A 19946-nucleotide genomic window follows, 5' to 3' on the forward strand; every position below is an offset into this window, starting at 1 on the left:
TAGTGGCCACAGTCTCCTGTCAGTGGATATTTGCGCCCTACAGGCCATCTACTGTATCAGAGACTCATGACAAGTCCCTTTAAATAGAGGCAGAGCTAAAGGGGATGGAATGGAAATATTTGTGGGGGTCTTCAGCAATGGAGAATATAGGAGTAAGGTTAGGCTCTTTCAGCAGTGGCTGATAACAGGGAGCGATGGTTTACCTTTAACTACACTGCAAAGGAAGTGAAGATGGACTTTATCATGTGGGTTCCTGTAAACCAAGGATGGGGAACCTTCGGCCCTCTAGCAGTTGCAAAACTACAACTCCCATCATGCCTGGACAGCCAAAGCCAGGCATGATGGGAGTTGTAATTTTTCAAAAGCTAGAGGGCTGAAAGTCCTCCATCCCTGCTGTATTATATATATATATATATATATATATATATATATATATATATATATATATATATAAATTATATATATTCCAGCAGGGATGATATATATATATATATATATATATATATATATATATATATATATATATATATATATATATAATATCCTCAGATGTAGCAGAGTTGAAGCTGAAGTTGGTCCAACCCTTCAAGTCTATTCCCTTGTTGCAGTGCTACCGCTCATCCATCACAGCTTTCTAATCATCATGGGTCTAGACTACAATCTCCACTGACAAAAAAAAATAACCTCAGATACAGCAGAGCTGAAGTTGCAATTCGTTCATCCCTTTAAGGCTATTATCTTGGGACAGTGTTATTGCAATGACAAACTCAGCTCTGCTCATCCATCTATTTAGTCTTTGCATCTGGATTAAACCTCCACTGGAAAAATAAAAAAGAGAGCATCCCTAAGAGCTGGCAATCTAAAGGCTGCCCCTCTCTCTCTCTGCACACACAGGGGGATGCTGAATGCAGAGAGAGCTCCATGTGATTGATAGACAGTAGTGATGCTCACATGTCCCCATGATCAGGCAATGTGTAAGTGAGGGAGGTACTGCTGCTGCTGCTGCTGCTGGAGAGAAAGCTGCTGCTCCAGACAATTTATGCCTCTTTCTGTCCCTTTAAAGCACTCCAAAGCTGTGTTCAGTGACAAGCAGCTCTGTTCTTGTGCTGGGAGCAGAGCCACAGACCTGGGAGAGGGATTGCATTACATTGCATTGCATGGTGCTGGGTTGCAGCACAGGATGTAGTAAGGGCAAAGAAGAAGGAGGCAAGTGAAGAACCAGCAGCATTAGGGGGCATCAGTGCCAGGGATCTAACTGCTGCCAGGAGGATAACCCTTATAATACCAGGATTTTCTACCAGGATATACAGAAGCATATATCCATTGTAAGTATACAGGAGCCCCTGCACAGTGCATCATCCCCTCTAAGGATTTAAGGAGGTACTCTGCCCACAGGAAGGATCCCAGGCTTACTCTCCTCATCTAGAAGGATTTTTTTTCTCCATCCCTTTAAAAGTTGCAGCCCTGAGCACCTTATTCCAGGCTGAAGTTTGCAGCAGGGGGTGCAGCCAAACTTCTCATCCCCACATTTCATCTTCTTGGATTGTGAGGTTTTTTCCAGCTTGGATCTAAAAGGGGGATGTGTATAATACAAGGTGCAGAGCTTAGCTGGGAAGAGAGTGAGTTTTACACCTGCAGAGCCAGGAGCTAAAGCCTTGAGTGCCCACCAGTGCCAGATCCCAGTCCCTGTGCCAGGGGGTCCTTGACCATCACCACCACCTCCTCCTCACCATGAGCTCGGTCAGGCTGTGTGGATGTGTCCTGCTCCTCCTCATCTGTGGTAAGTCACCTATTGCTTTGTGTTAGATGACACTTTGCTGTGTGCACACCAGCTGAGTAATGGGGTGTGTGTGTGTGTGTGTGTGTGTGTGTGTGTGTAGACTGGCACATTGAGTTGGCACTGCATTGGGCTGCGCACACATTAGCTTGGCACCCTGAACAGTGCATTATACAGACTGGCAAAGCAGGCACTATACACCTGGATGTGATATAATGAATGTGGTTTAAGCTTATAGAGACTGGGCATGACACTGCCCACTTCATGTGTTCAGGTATAGGGGCATAGTTCTGTTTACTGGCTGCCTTTGTGCCTGTTCTCACCTTGCAAAGAGACGCGTTAATGCCCAGCTCTGCAGTAATGAAGGGCACTAGTCACATGAAGGGTTAAAATAGTAATGGTCACTAGTGCACAAAATACTTTCTTCTATGGATTGTTCATATTTTGTTGTATCATTCTACACAGATGTAGCAGAGCTGAGTTTGTCTCTCCCTAAGACAGCCACATGTCCAGCTCTGCTACCTCTCTACCTAGAGTTCTTCTATACTGTGTGAGTAGGGACATCCTGTACCTGCCTCCCTGTATTTTGCTCCAGGCATAGCAGATCTGTATTATTCATCAAGGCTCTTGGTCTAGAATCTGTTCTCCTCTCTTCTGGTTATACCCATGATTACTATGGAGGCTACCAACTTCTACACAGCTCTGCCATGCACTCATCCTCTATGCCAGCAAGCACAGATGTAGCAGAGCTGGGTAGCCCATTATAGCATTGTATAGTATATATAGTATAGCTCCATTAGATAAAATAATGCAGTCTGTATACTGGCAGTCCCATGTAAACACAATTAATTCATATCAATTGACAAACTCAGCTCTGCTGTTTCTACATTGACACCTATGCTCAACCGTCCATCATAGTTGACGGCTCTCCAGCAGCTTTTTGTAGGGACCCCCGCCATCCCCTGTGTATTAAATCCCAGCCCTGCTCCCCCTCTCTCCCTCTACATTGCTGTATAATCATTTTTCCACAAGATGAGGTTACTCAACCAACACATTGCAAATGCACAATCTATTTAACAGCTAGGTTTTTTTCCCTCTGCTATAGAAATAACTATTAGGGTGAAATGAGGAGCGTCTCCAAAGTACACAGCAGCTCCCTACTGAATCGCCTTGTTCATAAAAAGTGGAGACCTTGGATGAGACTCTTAACGTTTGCTTGAAGTGCAATGTTTGTAAACCGCTGGCAGGAATTAAAGGGCTTCGGATATTAGACCGCCCTTTAATTGGCGCATACGTAAATTGGGTTCATTTGACGGATAAAGCCAACGTTGGCGAACCGTTCGCACCTCTGCGTTCCTCAGGGAATCGGCTGATGATGTCTGAGATAATCCCATATTCAGTGATGGTTAATGGTGATTTTCACAGTACCCAGGGCTATGGGTGGGAGGGTTGTCATGACTGGTTTGGTGGGGGCCAATAATTGAAAAAAAAAAAATAAATCTGACAGTAAAAATCTGTAAATTAGAGGGAGAATAATAAATGGTTATATAAATGTACAAAATAAACATAAAGCGTAAAAAAATAAAATAAATAAAAATATATAAAGAATATAAAATAAATATTATGAAAAATAAAATATAATAACAATATAAATAAATAATAAACAGAAGTCAATCAATAAATAACATAATGCATACATTTATAACAAATTAATGAAGAAATAAAAAAATAAAATATACATATAAAAAAAACACTATTACTGTTATAATGTTTTACTATTTAAGTAATTACAAAAAAAAAAAAAAGAGCTTTTAATTGATTAAATGCATTAACCCTACAGCTGCTGGAGCTGACATCTTGTGGTGTCTGGATGCATTGGTATCCACATGCCTAGAGTCTCCCTGTAATGCCAGGGTGCTGCTATCTTCTGCATGTAGAAAAGGCAGAGGCGGCACAGCCTGTAGGAGACAGTAGATTCCTATGAATAATCCTCCTTTGTATCTTAGCGGTTCTGTGCTTGGGAGAGTTTAGGAGACAGATGCCGTCTGCGAGAAAGTTGCTGCTTCCTTTATATATACAGATTTATAGTAGCAGTGTATGATTACTGGATCCTTTTGTAACTACTGGTCCATAGAGAGACATAGATGGATGGATAGATGGATAGATAGATAGATAGATAGATAGATAGATAGATAGATAGATAAATAGGAGATAGATAGATAGATAGATAGATAGATAGATAGATAGGAGATAGATAGGAGATAGATAGGAGATAGATAGATAGGATATAGATAGATAGATAGATAGATAGATAAATAGATAGATAGATAGATAGATAGGAGATAGATAGATAGGATATAGATAGATAGATAGATAGATAGATAGATAGATAGATAGATAGGATATAGATAGGATATAGATAGATAGATAGATAGATAGATAGATAGATAGATAGGAGATAGATAGATAGATAGATAGATAGATAGATAGATAGATAGTAGATAGATAGATAGATAGATAGATAGATAGGAGATAGATAGATAGATAGATAGATAGATAGATAGATAGATAGGAGATAGATAGATGACAGATAGATAGATAGATAGATAGATAGATAGATAGATAGGAGATAGATAGATAGGAGATAGATAGATAGATAGATAGATAGATAGATAGATAGATAGATAAGATAGGAGATAGATAGATAGATAGATAGGAGATAGATAGATAATAGATAGATAGATAGATAAATAGATAGATAGATTAATAGATAGATAGATAGATAGATAGATAGATAGATAGATAGATGCTAAACACTATAGTGCTGCCATTCCTTGTATAGAATGCTGTAATGTCCCTCTGTCCCAGTTTGGGGATGACTCCAGTCTGCACTAGCCCCTCTCCTCTAGTGATCCAGCAGCAATACTATGGCTTTCTTTTTGGTGCATATGATAACATATGCCTTATAATATGTAGGGTAACTCCAAATAATTGGGCCCCGGGGTAGACTGAGGAGACCACTTCTACCCTACAAGGATTGCAGCAGGTAATGGCGGACTTGTACCTAAGTTGTTAGTTGAATAGTGATGAGCGAATAGTGAGATATTCGAATATTCGATATTCGTACGAATATCCCATGAATGTTCGAATATTCGATCACATATATACGATCCCATTAAAGTCTATGGGAACAAGTATTTGATTAGTGAAAAACATCAATTTGACCATTTGGAGGGTAAAACCGGAAGCTAGGGGATTTGAACGCTTATCGAATATTTGTCAAATATTTGCGGGATATTCGTACGAATATTGAATATTCGAATATCTCACTATTCAATCAAATATCTATTCCATCAAACAGTATTCGCTCATCACTATAGTTGAACATTGAGTGATATCAGACAGTAGGTAGTGGTGATTTCATCAGATCTAACCCAGACCCCTAGACCACTATTCATCTAGCACTTTAAATGTTTAAGGCCCCAAAACAACCTATATTTCTGATAAAACAGCACATGACAGCCACGGAGAGGGTCTCCTCCACCTTGTATGGATTGCAACAGCTAATGATGACCTCCACCTATGCTGTAAATTGAGCATTCCACATTAAGTGACATCATCAGGTAGGTCACGGTGATGTCATTAGACAATGGTCAGAGATGGGCTGAGCAAGTAAGCCGACTAGTGAAGCCGGTAATGGAGTTCTCCAAATCTGGTGACATCAGCAAGTGGGCAGTGCTAGGGTCATCGAAGACTTCCAAAGAGACAGTGACACACACAATAACCAGTCACAAAGGTCTATATGACTAGGGGGGATGTGACAATTTATTTGGTAGACACTCCATGATTTAAGGCTTTTCATCAGGTGTGCGGCTGCCACTGCCTGTCTTGCTTCTAGCAGGTGGTAAGTATCGGTGCTCACATACTTAGAGTTGCAAAGCAAATAATAATCCCATGCTTGTTTACCGCTAGTATGGATTTCGTCATTGTAGATAATCAGATTACCAGTCATATGATCCCAGTTGCTGCTTTGTTGCTATAGTCTACCTATGGATAGAAGGAGCTGAGATGGTGGTGTACTCACTCCGGGACAGAAAGTGCACTGGGAAGTTTTGCGGTCTATCTTCTATTATGTCTCCCCTACACTACACATACAGGAACAGAGATCCTTCTCCCTCCCGCACAATCTCTATAGCATACCCTCAGAAGCTGAAGCACTATGAATGACATTACAGATCAGCAGTAAGCAGTGAAAGCTGTGAATTCAGCTTTAGTTTGGGTGTAACACTTATTACAAGCTGAAGCAGTATGGGAAACACTACAGAGCAGTAGTGAGCTGCGTAAGCTGTGAATTCTGCCCTATATTGGGGTATAACCATTATTACAAGCTGCAGCAGCATGAAAGACAATAAAGAGCAGCAGTAAGCAGGTAAAGTTAATAATTTAGCCTAAAATTGAGGTAAAACACTTATTACAAGCTGTACCAGTATGGAAGACATTGCAGAGCAGTAGTAAGCAGTTTAAACTGTGGATTCAACTGTAGATTGGGGTATAACACTTATTACAAGCTGCAGCAGCATGGAAGACATTACAGAGCAGCAGTGAGCAGTGTAAGCTTTGAATTCAGCTCTAGTTTGGGTGTAACACTCTTTTAAGCTGAAGCAGTATGAAAAACATTACAGAGCTGTAGTGAGCTGCGTAAGCTGTGAATTCGACTGTAGGTTGGGGTAAAACACTTTTTACAAGCTTCAGTAGCATGAAAGACATTATAGAGCAGCAGTAAGCAGTGTAACCTGAGAATTCAGCTTTAGGTTGGGGTACAAAACTTATTACAAGCTGCACCAGCATGAAAGACATTACAGAGCAATAGTAAACAGTTTAAACTGTGTATATAACTGTAGGTTGGGGTAAAACACTCTTTACAAGGTGCAGCAGCATGGAAGACATTACAGGGTACCAGTAAGCAGTGTAAGCTGAGAATTCAACTTTAGGTTGATTTATAACACTTACTACAAGCTGCGCCAGCATGGAAGACATTGCAGAGCAATAGAAAGCAGTGTAAGCTGTGAATTTAACTGTAGGTTAGGGTATAACACTTATTACAAGCTGCACTAGTATGGAAAACATTACAGAATAGTGTCTGCCCCTCCGTGAAGCTGCTCTTTCTCCTTCCTCGTTCCTCTCCCTTCTCCCTAGACTTCTGTGGACAGCAGGTGTAACCTGATCTCTCGTGTACAGATTGTATCAGTAAATTCAGTGTGTGAGCACTATTGGAGGTATTGGAGTGAAAAAAAAAATCTGTAATGAGATATATCTTCTTATCTTCACTTGTATTATTGATTTATGGACGAAAAGAATATTAGTTCAGTTTCCCTTTAAGGCATAATGCATATTGTAACCATGTGTGTTACTAGGTTCTAGTGAATTAGTAGATCGGTAAATTGGTGAACTATGGAGGGTCTATGGAATGTAGCACAACTCCATGATACTCATGGTGTCCCAGCACAAGGAGGTGGATCGTTCCTTGTACCTCAAATGTGTTACCAGCTCCTAGTGAAATAGTAGACTGTATTGATTGTATATGGCCCTTTGTGTCATATAGTTTATAGAAGGAACAAACAATGACATAAATAGTGTCCTATCATTTGGAGGTATATTGCGCCCTATATGTGACATGTTTTGCTAGTTACAAGTGAATTGGTAGACTTGACATTGATTCTATATGGCAATTTCTGCCATTTGGGTGACAGTACATATAGAATGTAAAACCATTCTGTGTATTTATTATTATTATTATTATTACTATTATTATTATTATTATTATTATTATTATTATTATTTATTACTTAATTAATTCTAGAGCGCTATACAAGCGATAGGGGTAACAAACAGGAACAATACAAGATCAAAAACACATTACATGAAGGCAAATGGCAGACTGGTACATGGGGGAAGAGGACCCTGCCCGCGAGGGCTTACAATTAGACATGAGCGAACCTGGAGCATGCTCGAGTCGATCCGAACCCGATCGTTCGACATTTGATAAGCGGTGGCTGCTGAAGTTGGATAAAGCCCTAAGGCTATGTGGAAATCATGGATATAGTCATTGGCTGTATCCATGTTTTCCAGACAACCATAGAGCTTTATCCAAGTTCAGCAGCCCCAGCTAATCAAATGCCGAACATTCGGGTTCTGATGGACTCAAACCCGAAACCGGTTCACTCATCTCTACTTACAATCTGTAATTGAGGTGTATTGTGCCTTATACCTGGTGTTACTATTAGACTAGACATCGGGGAAGATTTATCAAAGGGTGTAAAATTTAGACTGGTGCAAACTGTCCACAGCAACCAATCACAGCTCAGCTTCCAGCTCTGGTGAAAGGAAAGAGGAGCTGTGATTGGCTGCCGTGGGCAGTTTGCACCAGTCAAAATTTTACACCCTTTGATAAATCTCCCCCATTGAGTTCATATGGCTAATTGTGCCACATGGTCGAATGCCTATGAAGTATGTAACTACTCCATGACACATGGGGTGTCCCAACATTCGACCCATGGTCTAAAGCCCCCATTACACGGAGCGATCAGTAGAAGCAAGTAAGCTCAGCGCTCGCTAGCTCCTCTTTCCCCACTCACTGCCGGAAATATTACCAGCAAGCCAGTCAGTGTGTGGTGAGGAGTAGTGGGGAGCAGCGGTAGGGGCCCGTAGGAGATAGCGGTGTTGTGCAGCCGCCGCTCCTATTGCGTGGATCGACAGCAGCAGATTGTTGCTATCCTAGTCATTAGTCTTTCAAAATGTTTAAAGACGTTAAAAGACGACGAACAATGTCGGCTGATCGTTGCCTTTTATTACACAAAGCGATTATCGGCCATTACGGCCAAATACACCCAATAATGGCTTTGTGTAATGTGGCCTTTAGTTTAGCTGTACGTACGCCACTTATTTTTTGGCTATGGCACCTTGAACCACATCCAGACAATATCAAAAACTTTGGCCAAAGGCCTTCTCTTTGTCTTGGCTTTCTAAGAAAAAATAAAAGACTCCGGCTGCAGTTCTCAACAGTCCAAATTATTGACCTCAACTGCCCCAGAATCCTCCACGGTGCCTTCTCATCCCTCATGCCCTTACTATAACATGCCCAATCAATCAGAATTTATTACTTGACTTCCTACCCTTACCATCTGGACGGACATAAAAAATTTAATAGAGCATAAAAAGACCTTTGACCCTTTCTCTGGACACTCATTCACTGGTATTAGTGACTATCATTGCCTGCAAGCTATGGGGAAGTGTTGGATTACTACTGCAGCATAGTATATATTACATGATCTGTCAAGTATACTCATCCAATGTTGCAAAAGTATTTAATATATTATTATTATTATTATTATTATTATTGTTTAAAATTTATTCAATTTGTATATTTTTATTTATTTTTTATTTAAAATTTTTGGTATATTTTTTTTTTTAAGATTTAAGCTGCTTACAAGTTCACATCTAGACACATTGATCTTAAACAACCCAGATCGTTCCTTCTATATATAAATGATATAGTGCAACCCCCATGACTATGAATTCTAAACACAACCTCTTGAAACCTTCACAAAACAGATCAGATATTTCGAGCGTCCTGTTACAGGGAACCCTTGGAGGTCTTGGAAATAGATACAGAACATATCAAGCCTTGTGTGAGTCAGTGCTGGGAAACGGTGTAATCGTCATTGCCTTTAATATTTTATCATCGGATAGTAATACAAAATACATTCATTAAATATAACCTGATCAATTATTTATATGTTATCTATTACTATTATTAGTAGTAATATTTTCCTCGTCGGATTAGGGTTTTTTTCACACTGAGTCACCTGCTTGACATACTGTATGCAGTGGCAAAGCTCCAGGCGCAGATAGCAACTGATTGGGTGGCACCCTGCCCCTTTTTATAATCATGGAACTTTCCCACCATAAATGGGACTGTTGCCCAGTATAGCAGTGATTTTTACTGCCTTTATAATAGAGAGATATTACTGCCTTACTACAACAGACACCACTTTGAGGTATCTTTACCATAGACATCCCCACCCCAATTACCCCTGAAGATGCCGCATTTTAGGTCGTGAAACACGTAGGAGGGCAATGTTTTGTTTTCTTACATACAGCACAGATATCAGTGGTCATACACTCGTGCACATAGCTGCAGGCATGCAGGATGAATAATTTATGTTGAAGGGGAATTATGTCAGATTATGTGAAATACTTTGAAATAACTTTGTTGCATTAGTACTGGTCCCCAGCTGGGTCTATTAGCTTTAGGTTTAGAGAAGAATAAAAGTGTTACTGATTAACTTTGTGCTTTGTAGGGAAAATAAAGTATCTAGTTGACTACTAGTAATTTGCAAATATGGGATTGTGTTGTGAGTATTAAGTGGTGATGACCCAACTTTTCCATCCTGAATCATTTTCTTTGGGCTTTGGTCACTGACACTTATAGGTCACAACACAACTCCATTCTCTTACGTTTGTTATGACCCGGCATGATCCTTGGCGTGCACCATTGTAATCTTTGGCTGCATGACCCATGTAGCTACAGTCTAAAGGTCTAAAAACTTTAAGACCCATGTCTGGCCCCCAAAACAGGTAATAATAAAGTTTTACCAAAGACAACTTATCCCATATCCATAGTATGATTGGTCTTCCATCCAAACAGGAGCACGCACACCACTGGTTGGGGGTTCCAGGGGATAACTGGTAAGTTGTATAAATCCCCTTTAACCCCAAAAGCCCAAGACCTTTTAGGCTGTACATTAGTTGCCCACAGTTGGATTTCGCTGGCTTGGTTGTGTCTGGACCCCTTTACAGTTTCAAAGCATTGGCCCTCTGGTCAAGTATCCTCTGGTCAAGTGTATATGTAACAAAGAGGTATATGCCTACTCTAGGGACCTTGAAAAAATGGGACTGGGGTAGTGAGAACCTGGGTAGGGACTGTGGTAGTAAGAACCTGGGTAGGGACTGTGGTAGTGAAATCCTATGTGGGGCCTCACTCTAAATTGTTAGCAAACAAGGGGGCATGGAATGGGCACAAGGGGAAAGCACAACTCTTGCCCCTTATGCTTTGGGAGAACCCAGAACCTTAACATAGGACCCATATGAATGTTTGCTTTAGGTTGTACTCTCTCCAACAAAGGTCTTTTTAGTGTTTGTTTAAAAAAAAAAAATGTGAACAAGGTGCTATTTAAATGTCACCATACAGACACTTACTTGTATAGCTGCCTCTTGTGCTCTGTATGCAGTGCATTATATTCACCCCTGCAACGTACAATTTATAGCGTGTCTACAAGCCCAGCGGGGCTCATTATGATGGAGACTACAACATACAAGAGTGGGGTAGGGGTTCCCCTGTATTCAGAATGCTGCTGAGTACTAGGCAATGCCCCGTTTGGGGTTATTGAATTTCGAGGGTCTGGGGGGCTGTTAGTATATACAAATCACCCCCCCCCCCAGGCAGACTAGTTTAGCTCACCCAAGACACTGATAGCGAATACATGGCGGTGAGAACGCTTTCTAGGAGATCCTGTTTGTGCAGCAGAGGTGTCTTTATCCTGCTCTGCATAGACCCTCGAAATTCAATAATCCCAGACGGGGCATTGCCTAGCACTCAACAGCATTCTGAATACAGGGGAACCCCTACCCCACTCTTGTATAAGTTTTAGTCTCCATCATAATGAGCCCCGCTGGGCTTGTAGACACGCTATAAATTGTACGTTGCAGGGGTGAGTATAATGCACTGCATACAGAGCACAAGAGGCAGCTATACAAGTAAGTGTCTATTTGAATTGCACCTTGTTCACATTTAGGTTCTACAATTTTATAACTGTATAACAGAGGTTACATTTTAAGCCACTGGGGAAAATGGGATATATGAGCCAGTTCTCTAGAATTGATCTCACACACAGACACCAGCACACATGTATACAGACACCAGCACACATGTATACAGACACCAGCACACCAGGGCACGATGAAGTTTGAAATTCTGCAACCTGGAGAAATCACCTGATATCACCTGCAGTCCAATGTAACACCACATAACACAGTGGTATCTCTGAGTACAGATAATGTAGTAGATTTCACCTGCAGTCCTATGTAACAGCACAGATAACACAGTGATATTCCTCTGAGTACAGATAATGTAGTAGTCACCTGCAGTCCTATGTAACAGCACAGATAACACAGTGATATCTCTGAGTACAGATAATGTAGATGTCACCTGCAGTCCTATGTAACAGCACAGATAACACAGTGATATCTCTGGGTACAGATAATGTAGTAGTCACCTGCAGTCCTATGGAACACAACAGATAACACAGTGATATCTCTGAGTACAGATAATGTAGATGTCACCTGCAGTCCTATGTAACACCACAGATAACACAGTGATATCTCTGAGTACAGATAATGTAGATGTCACCTGCAGTCCTATGTAACACCACAGATAACACAGTGAGTACAGATAATATAGTAGCTGTCACCCCTACTAAATGATGTTCTACAAAAAAAGAAAAGTGTCATACAGGGACTCACAGGTGACGTCTTCTTTGATCTGAGGCGTCACTTTCCCCTTTCCTCTACATCCGGCCCAGACCTCCATGATGATTCCTTCCAGATACGTTTCATCTTTTCAGAACTTGCGAGACAAACAATTTAGGCTCCGCACATTTCTAGCAGCTTCCTTTCCTTTCTCCCTTTTGTCGGCTCCCATAGTAACTGCGCTGTTTGGTGTTATGTGCAGTAAAGCGAGTAGGAATGTGGGATGCCCCCTGTATGTAGGATCCCCTGCTGTGCCCCCTGTATGTAGGATCCCCTGCTGTGCCCCCTGTATGTAGGATCCCCTGCTGTGCCCCCTGTATGTAGGATCCCCTGCTGTGCCCCCATGAGCTAATAATGCCCCTAGAGGTGGCCCCCATGAACTAATAATGCCCCCAGAGGTACCCCCATACACTAATAATGCAGTTGGACAGGTGTACCTAATAAAGTGGCCGGTGAGTGTGTGTATATATATATATATATATATATATATATATATATATATATATTTATATGTTATGTTGAGTTTCCATTAAGAGTATATTGTGGAGAATTAATTTGAGGGTCCTAGTGGCATACGGCTGCTATGTTACTGGTGCTCAGAAATTATTAGTCCTCTTAGTAACAATCTGTGGGGAAGGGTTTTTTTGTTTAATTAAAATTAACAATTTACGTAAAGAAAAAAAAAAGAGCAAAAGTGATTTAAATAGCTTTAAGGGTATTATTCCACTTTAGGTATTATGAAAGATCCATTGGATCCCGACCAATTGAGAAACGGGCATTCCTTGATAAGCTCACTTGTCTATGGTTTCTTCCGTAATCAGTGGAGAAAGCCATCAGTTTATTCAGTCTCTACCTACATGTTCCGACCATTAGCGGCCAGAGCTTGCATAATAGAGAACAATTGGTAACTAAAATGGGCACAAAGTGAATATAAAACTGACAACAATTAAAGGGAAACCTGTTTTAACAAGAAAGTTGGGTTTCTTTTTTGGTGCATGTTCTAGATCACTCAAACTCAATCTCCCACTGAATGCATTTTTAGCTGGCCACACATTCCACCATCCTTCTCCCCATATTGGTAGTTGGGGGAAATATAAGCAGGATGATGGATATGGGGCTTGGTGTTAAAATACCCCTCCTCCTTCTTGCACCTAAATTTAGGAGAGTGGTATCACATTGCCCCTATGGTACCATCTATGTCTAACGTGTCAAAAAGCCAAAATCGAAACATCTTATTCACAGTTTTTGAAGAATTTGATGTCTGGGTTACTTACTAGCTACCCCCTTTCTATATGTTTTCATATTGTGTAACACTGTGATATGTGTTAGATCATGTGCACATATGTGTTCTTATTTAAGATTCTCTGTATGTCATGGGATGATGGCAGCATCAGATCCTTGAGAACTTGCACTTGTCAATTCTCATCATGGTGTCCATTGTTGTACTGAAAAAATTATGTCATAGTGGTAGTAATACCATCTCCTGTAAATACCCCAAAACACATAAGGCCCCTTTCAGATCACATCTATGCTCTTCCATTGGGCATTAAGTTAGCTTTACATTGGCAAGGGGAGCGGAAATAAAGTCCATAGACTTTACTGGGCCAAATGGAGTTAGTTGTTGGGTCCGTTTTCTGAACATTTAGGTTTGTCAATGTAGAAGGTCAGAAATGTGATGTAAACATTTAGCATACAAAGAAAAAAGTTGGCTAAATCCACCAGTTCATCAGGACCAGCCAGTGGTAACCTCCCGGCTCTCCTCTGACAGATGATGTTGAGGAAAGAAGGATCAGCCATGTTTAATTTCAGCATCTAATTACTTGGTTCTCCTTACAGATAAGCAGCCATCAGGGGTATCTAATGGTGACTAAAGGCCATATTACACATAGCGTTTTTTCGGCCGTTATGGCCGATATATCGGCTGATCATGGCTTTCAACAGGCTGGAACGCCAATGATCAGCCTGGCAATAATCAGCCTCCTATGGGCTGCTCGGATGATCGCCCAAGCAGAAACCCTCAGCTCCTTGCTCGCTGTCGGCTGTTATTGCTGTAGTGGGCAGGGAAAGAAGAGCAAGCGAGCGCTGACCTGACAGGTCGCCGCTCGCTTGCTTTACAAATCTCCCCATATAATAGGGGCTTTACTATTTTCTCCCTATTGGCCAGGAAAAATAGCTGTCAGCGAAAATACCTATTTGGCCAACAATCCAAGACCACCTTCGGGGTTTCCATTTACTTCAAGGAATGGCACAACTTGAAAGGAAATATAGCACTTTAATAGTACATCTAAAGCCCCAGACCCTCTGAGGCCCATGGGAGTGGAATACAATAGCAAAAGCTGGAAATTGTGTATTTTTTATTCTATAATTCCCCTTTTTATTCCACTTTATGTAAACGTAAGCATTGTCATTCTAAATTGTTTTCTTGATAATGCATTTGTTCATTTGCTCTGCATTGTATTCCTTTACCATAACGCAATTATTCAAGAAAGGGAAATTTGTAGAAGTGGATGGAATATCTGGGGAATAGAGCATAGAACTTGTTATAGGAATCCAGTGTTTACTATGAATATTCAGAGTCCCGGAGGTTATCATGCCTGGCGTTGGGCTTGGTACACTCCATGAATCCTTATAAGGAGGTATAAATTAGCCAGTCCACTTGTCATCCTTGATGAAGAGGGTCTATTAGCATGGGACTTGGAGACGTTCTGTTTTAACAACCTGTCCCTGTCGGGGAAACACTCGAAGTACTCGCTCTTACTACACAAACTATGCACTTTTGACCCATTTCAACCTAAAGTATTTCCTTTACTTTAAGCCTTATATCCTAGATACCTTCTTTATCTTCCTGGTATAAAAATGCAGTGTTTCTATTGGATAAACTTTAAGAATTCATGGTACTTCTATACCTTATAGTTTCACAGGGAGTAAGAACTTAACTTGTAATGCACCAATGTAGTTTAGGCATCGGAAATGCTGAGCATGGCCTCCAGAGGGGTCATGTGACCACTGGTGGAATTCAAAAGCCAATGTTCATCTCCCTGTAGGCTATCATTTATGGAGAGTGAAGTGACATCTATTCTTCTGCTGGTGTCCTCTTCTGAAGCAGAGGAGTTTTTGATTCCAGTCACCAGGGCCATCATTAGGGCAGTACTGTATATAGGAACCCAGGCTAATGTGTCCAAAAAAATAGAACAAAACTAGTGTACAAGTGTAAAATCTGGGGAACAACCAAGGTTTAGGTGCAATTACAACTTTTTCACCCTCATTCGGAACACAAGGAAATCCAGAGACTCCACCACAACCATCGGCCAAGGAAGCCTAGTAGTAGACGTCCATCTGTAACAGTTGGATGACCTTACCTCCTCTTATCTCAGTGCTTAGTACAGCAAGTCAACATAAGTTCCGAACAGTTTTATATCATGCTTGGTTGTAGCAATAGAAGCAGTTTAGATACACCACCATGTTACTCTAACACCTGTCATTTATGTTTAGATCTTAATTATTATCAAAACGTATGGAAAAGAACGTTTCGAATGGGTAGATACTAGAGATGAGCGAATCTCGAGCAAGGTTCACTCATCTCTAGTAGACACTTCTTTTAGTGGCTTATTAGATTTCATGACATTTCTGCCACTTGGTTTTCACCAGTCGGAGCCACAGGCTGTGAGATTTATGACGCTTGCAGGTGTGTGATGACATCTGTTGGCATAAATGCGTCGCATAAATGAATATACCAACACATAAGTGGATCTGAGTATGTAAACCCACCCAATCCACTGATATATTATTTGCCTCTGCCTGGCCCTTCTTGCTACTGTTCATTTTTCCATTTTCTATTTCCTTCTCCACATCGGTTTTAAAAGGAATCTATCATTGCTTATAAAACTGCTAAGAGACCAATATAGAGGTCAGGGAGCAAAGTGCAATGATACCCAGTGTTTCAGTCATGTTGTTTGATGTAGTGGCTTCTGCTAAGAGGCAAGCCTCTTGTATCATGTCCTAAATGCTTTGTACTGAGAGTTTTCTCTACCCCTCCATGACACTTGTATCTCCTGATTGGTTGCTAGAGCTGTCAGTTGTAGCTAAAAGGAGGGGCAAGAGAAGCCCTGTTAGGCATAGGCCGACATCAGTTCAAACAAGTGATGGACAAGTTGCACTTTACAGGGGAGGCTCTTTTGTTTGTCCCCTAACAGGTTACATTATGTCGACAGCACGTCCTCCGTTTTCTTTTGTATTAATTTCAAGACCTAGTTTAAAGGGAACCTGCGGCATGTCTGAAATGCTGGATAACCTACAGATCCCATGTTATAGAGCAGGAGGAGAGGAGTAGATTGATATATACTGTAGTTTTCTCAAAAAAACAAAAAAACAAAACAGTAGAACTTACTGATATAAGGGCTAGCTATATGAGGCCTCGGGAGTCTTTCTTAGTGAGTAACAGTTATTTCTTTTTGCACATTTAATCACTGATTAGGACCACCCACTTGACTATTTGTCCCACAGTTATGAAGTATTTATCAGCAAATGACTTGTCATACTAGTTTCTATAAAATGATAATCTACTCAGCTTCTCCTGCTCTATAACAGATCAGATAACAATTTTAATGTATCAGAATCCCTTAATCAATAGCCCAATGGGGCCCAATCCTGCCTGGTGTGTGTTGCCACTTTTCTCCATAGAATTTATCTTAATGACTGGTGGTTTGACTTGCTAACCATGTAACACACTATACCTAATCCTGCCTGCTGTTTCATGCCACTTTTCTCTATCTCATGTAAAGTATCTCTTTCTCACCATGTAACACACTATACCCAATCCTTCCTGCTGTTTCATTCCACTTTTCACTATTTCATGTAAAGTATCTCTTTCCCACCATGTAACACACTATACCTAATCCTGCCTGCTGTGTCATGCCACTTTTCTCTATCTCATGTAAAGTATCTCTTTCTCACCATGTAACACACTGTACCTAATCCTGCCTACAGTGTGAGGCCACTATTCTCCATTTAATGTATCTCAGTGGCTGGGTGTTTGATTTGCACACCATGAAACATACTACAACTAATCCTGCTGTGTGATGCCACTGTTATCTATCCAATAAATCTTAATGACTGGGGTTTGATTTGCTCACCATGTAACACACTTTACCTAAACCTGCCTTCTGTGTGACGCTAATTTTCTCCATCCAATATATGTCAATTGCTGTGTGCTGATTTACTCACCATGTAACACTCTATACCTAATCCTGCCTGCTGTGTGAAACCACCTCTTTCTATATAACACATCTCAACAACTGCGGTTTGTTGGGTGTTTGATTTTCTTACCATGTAACACACAACACCTAATCCTGCCTGCTGGGTGACACCCCTTTTTTATACAATGTATGTCAATGGCTAAGGTTTGATTTGCTCACCATGTAACACACTATACCTAATCCTGCCTACTTTGTGACACCACTTTTCTCTACCCAGTGTAACTCAAAGGCTGGGTTAAATTTGTTCACTATACCTAGTTCTGCCTGCTTTGTCACACCACCTCTTTCTATCTAATGCATCTCAACAACTGTGGTGTGATTTTCTCACTATGTAACACACTATACCTAATCCTGCCTTCTGGGTGACACCACTTTTCTGTATCCAGTGTATCTAAATGGCTGGGGGTTTAATTTGCTCACTATGTAACACACTATACCTAATCATGCCTGCTGAGTGACACCACTTCTCTTTATCCAGTGTATCTAAATGGCTGGGGGTTTAATTTACTCACTATGTAACACTCTATACCTAATCCTGCCTCCTTTTTCCAACCAATGTAATGTATCTGAAAAGCTGGGTGTTTGACTTGCTTACCATGTAGAACACTTTACCTTAAAAAAAAAAATACAAATAGATATTTCCTACCAGCCCTTCTACTCGTAAGGAAGGGCATCGATTGACATTCATTGGAATGCAGATTAATTCATTGTTAAGCTGTCAATCACCCGCGATCCGGACGTATTAATTAACAATCTGAGCTGAGAACGTGGCTGAACTCTTCTCCTGGACCCTCTGTATAGATCAACGATATTTAGATCTTTTATGTGTTTCGAGCTTTTTTTTTTTTTACCTATACAATCACTGTCTTTATTTCCGAGGCTAACAATATTAGAATCAATTTTCCCCTCTGCTGCCTGCAATTCATCTTAATAGTGAAGTAACCTCAACATGCTCATTTTTTTCTAGTTTTTTTTTTTTTTTTTGCTAAACTTGCATTTTTTTGCTGGTCTCCAGTTTAAGGCCGGCTCACAAATAATTTACTTGTGTCTGTAAATCCCATAGGTATCTCCGACACTGCAACATATGGTATTAACGCGTTCGCAGCCTGGTGGCCTAATGCGTTTTGTGCCTTAACTCTCTATCTAACTAAAATGCACTCTCTCCCAGGGGACTGCATGCTTATCAATGTTTCCGTGCCTTTAAGATACCTCTAAGAGACTGGGGATAATGTATAGCCCTCATGTCCTCGATTCTGGAAGCAGATGTCTGTGCAAGATGATCTGAGCATATGTGAACACTTACATCGGGGTTATAACTGTAGACATTCAGTCATTTTCATAGACCACCATGTAGGCAGTGGAGGAGCTGAAAAAGTATATAGTTATAGTTATATATGTATATAGTTATATATATATATATATATATATATATCTGGGGTAAGGGTCGAACCCTTAAAGGACATCCCATACTGTGGGATGTCCTTGCTTTTGCATTATATATATATGTATAATTTTTTTTGTAAAGAATTTTTATTAAATTTTCAAGATTATTTTGCAATTCGCACAAGTTTTTGGAGAAAATTTGTACATTTTTTTTATTTTTTTTTATTTACAGTATATGAAGTGCTTTTCCACACTCCAGAATGGTAAATATGTTGGGTGTCCAGGAAAGCAGCGTAGCCTCTGTGTCATTGATGCATTGCACCCAGCTTTTCCTGGAAGAGATATAACTAAGAAATCTAAAGACAATGGTGGAGATTTATCAACTAAGGAAAGCTAGGAGAGTGCATCATGTAGTGGTGAGCTGCCTGGCTGCAATGCGTTGGCTGCCCCCTCCCCTTTATGTGCTGTACCGGTTTTGATCCCTCTTTCCCTATATCTCCAGTCAGGCCTGGGGAGTTTATGGTTAACACGCAGCGGCAGGATGAATGTCAGGGACAATGTTGGAGCTATGAAGTGACATTGACAATCAATCCTTTGTCATACGCTCGTCCTGCTGAGGGAAACCGATAATCAATTTGTACGTTGGTTCTGTGCATAGAAAATCAGGGTCAGAGGTGAATGTCCCGGGCGTGCGGAGTGTGTGCCGGGGAAGCAGAGACAATGAGGGGCTTTCTGCAGGCAGGGTGGGGGTCATCACCACTGAGGCTGAGTCAGAAAGATGAATGGTACATGACGTAGGAAGAAAAATATAGCACAAAAAAAATATATATTATAATAATTAAAAAAAAATTACAGCAAAGAATTTAGTATGTGTGGAGAAATTCCTAAAAAATGGATCAATCAATAAAGGACAAAATATGTAAAATGTAAATTATTAATATTAA

The 19946-nt window shown here is 40.6% G+C and overlaps 1 protein-coding gene across 1 annotated transcript in view; it reads left to right on the top strand.

Annotated features, from left to right (window-relative positions):
• Positions 1–1476: 1476 nt before the first annotated feature.
• The window catches only part of GFRA4 (GDNF family receptor alpha 4), a 302580-nt gene continuing 284110 nt past the window's right edge, over positions 1477–19946 (top strand). Inside the window, exon 1 of the mRNA XM_069976347.1 lies at positions 1477–1780. Within this exon, the coding sequence (XP_069832448.1) occupies positions 1732–1780 (49 nt within the window). The 5' untranslated portion in view covers positions 1477–1731. The remainder of the gene's footprint in view (positions 1781–19946) is intronic.

Source organism: Dendropsophus ebraccatus, chromosome 7 (genome assembly GCF_027789765.1).
Source record: "Dendropsophus ebraccatus isolate aDenEbr1 chromosome 7, aDenEbr1.pat, whole genome shotgun sequence".
Lineage (NCBI taxonomy): Eukaryota > Metazoa > Chordata > Amphibia > Anura > Hylidae > Dendropsophus > Dendropsophus ebraccatus.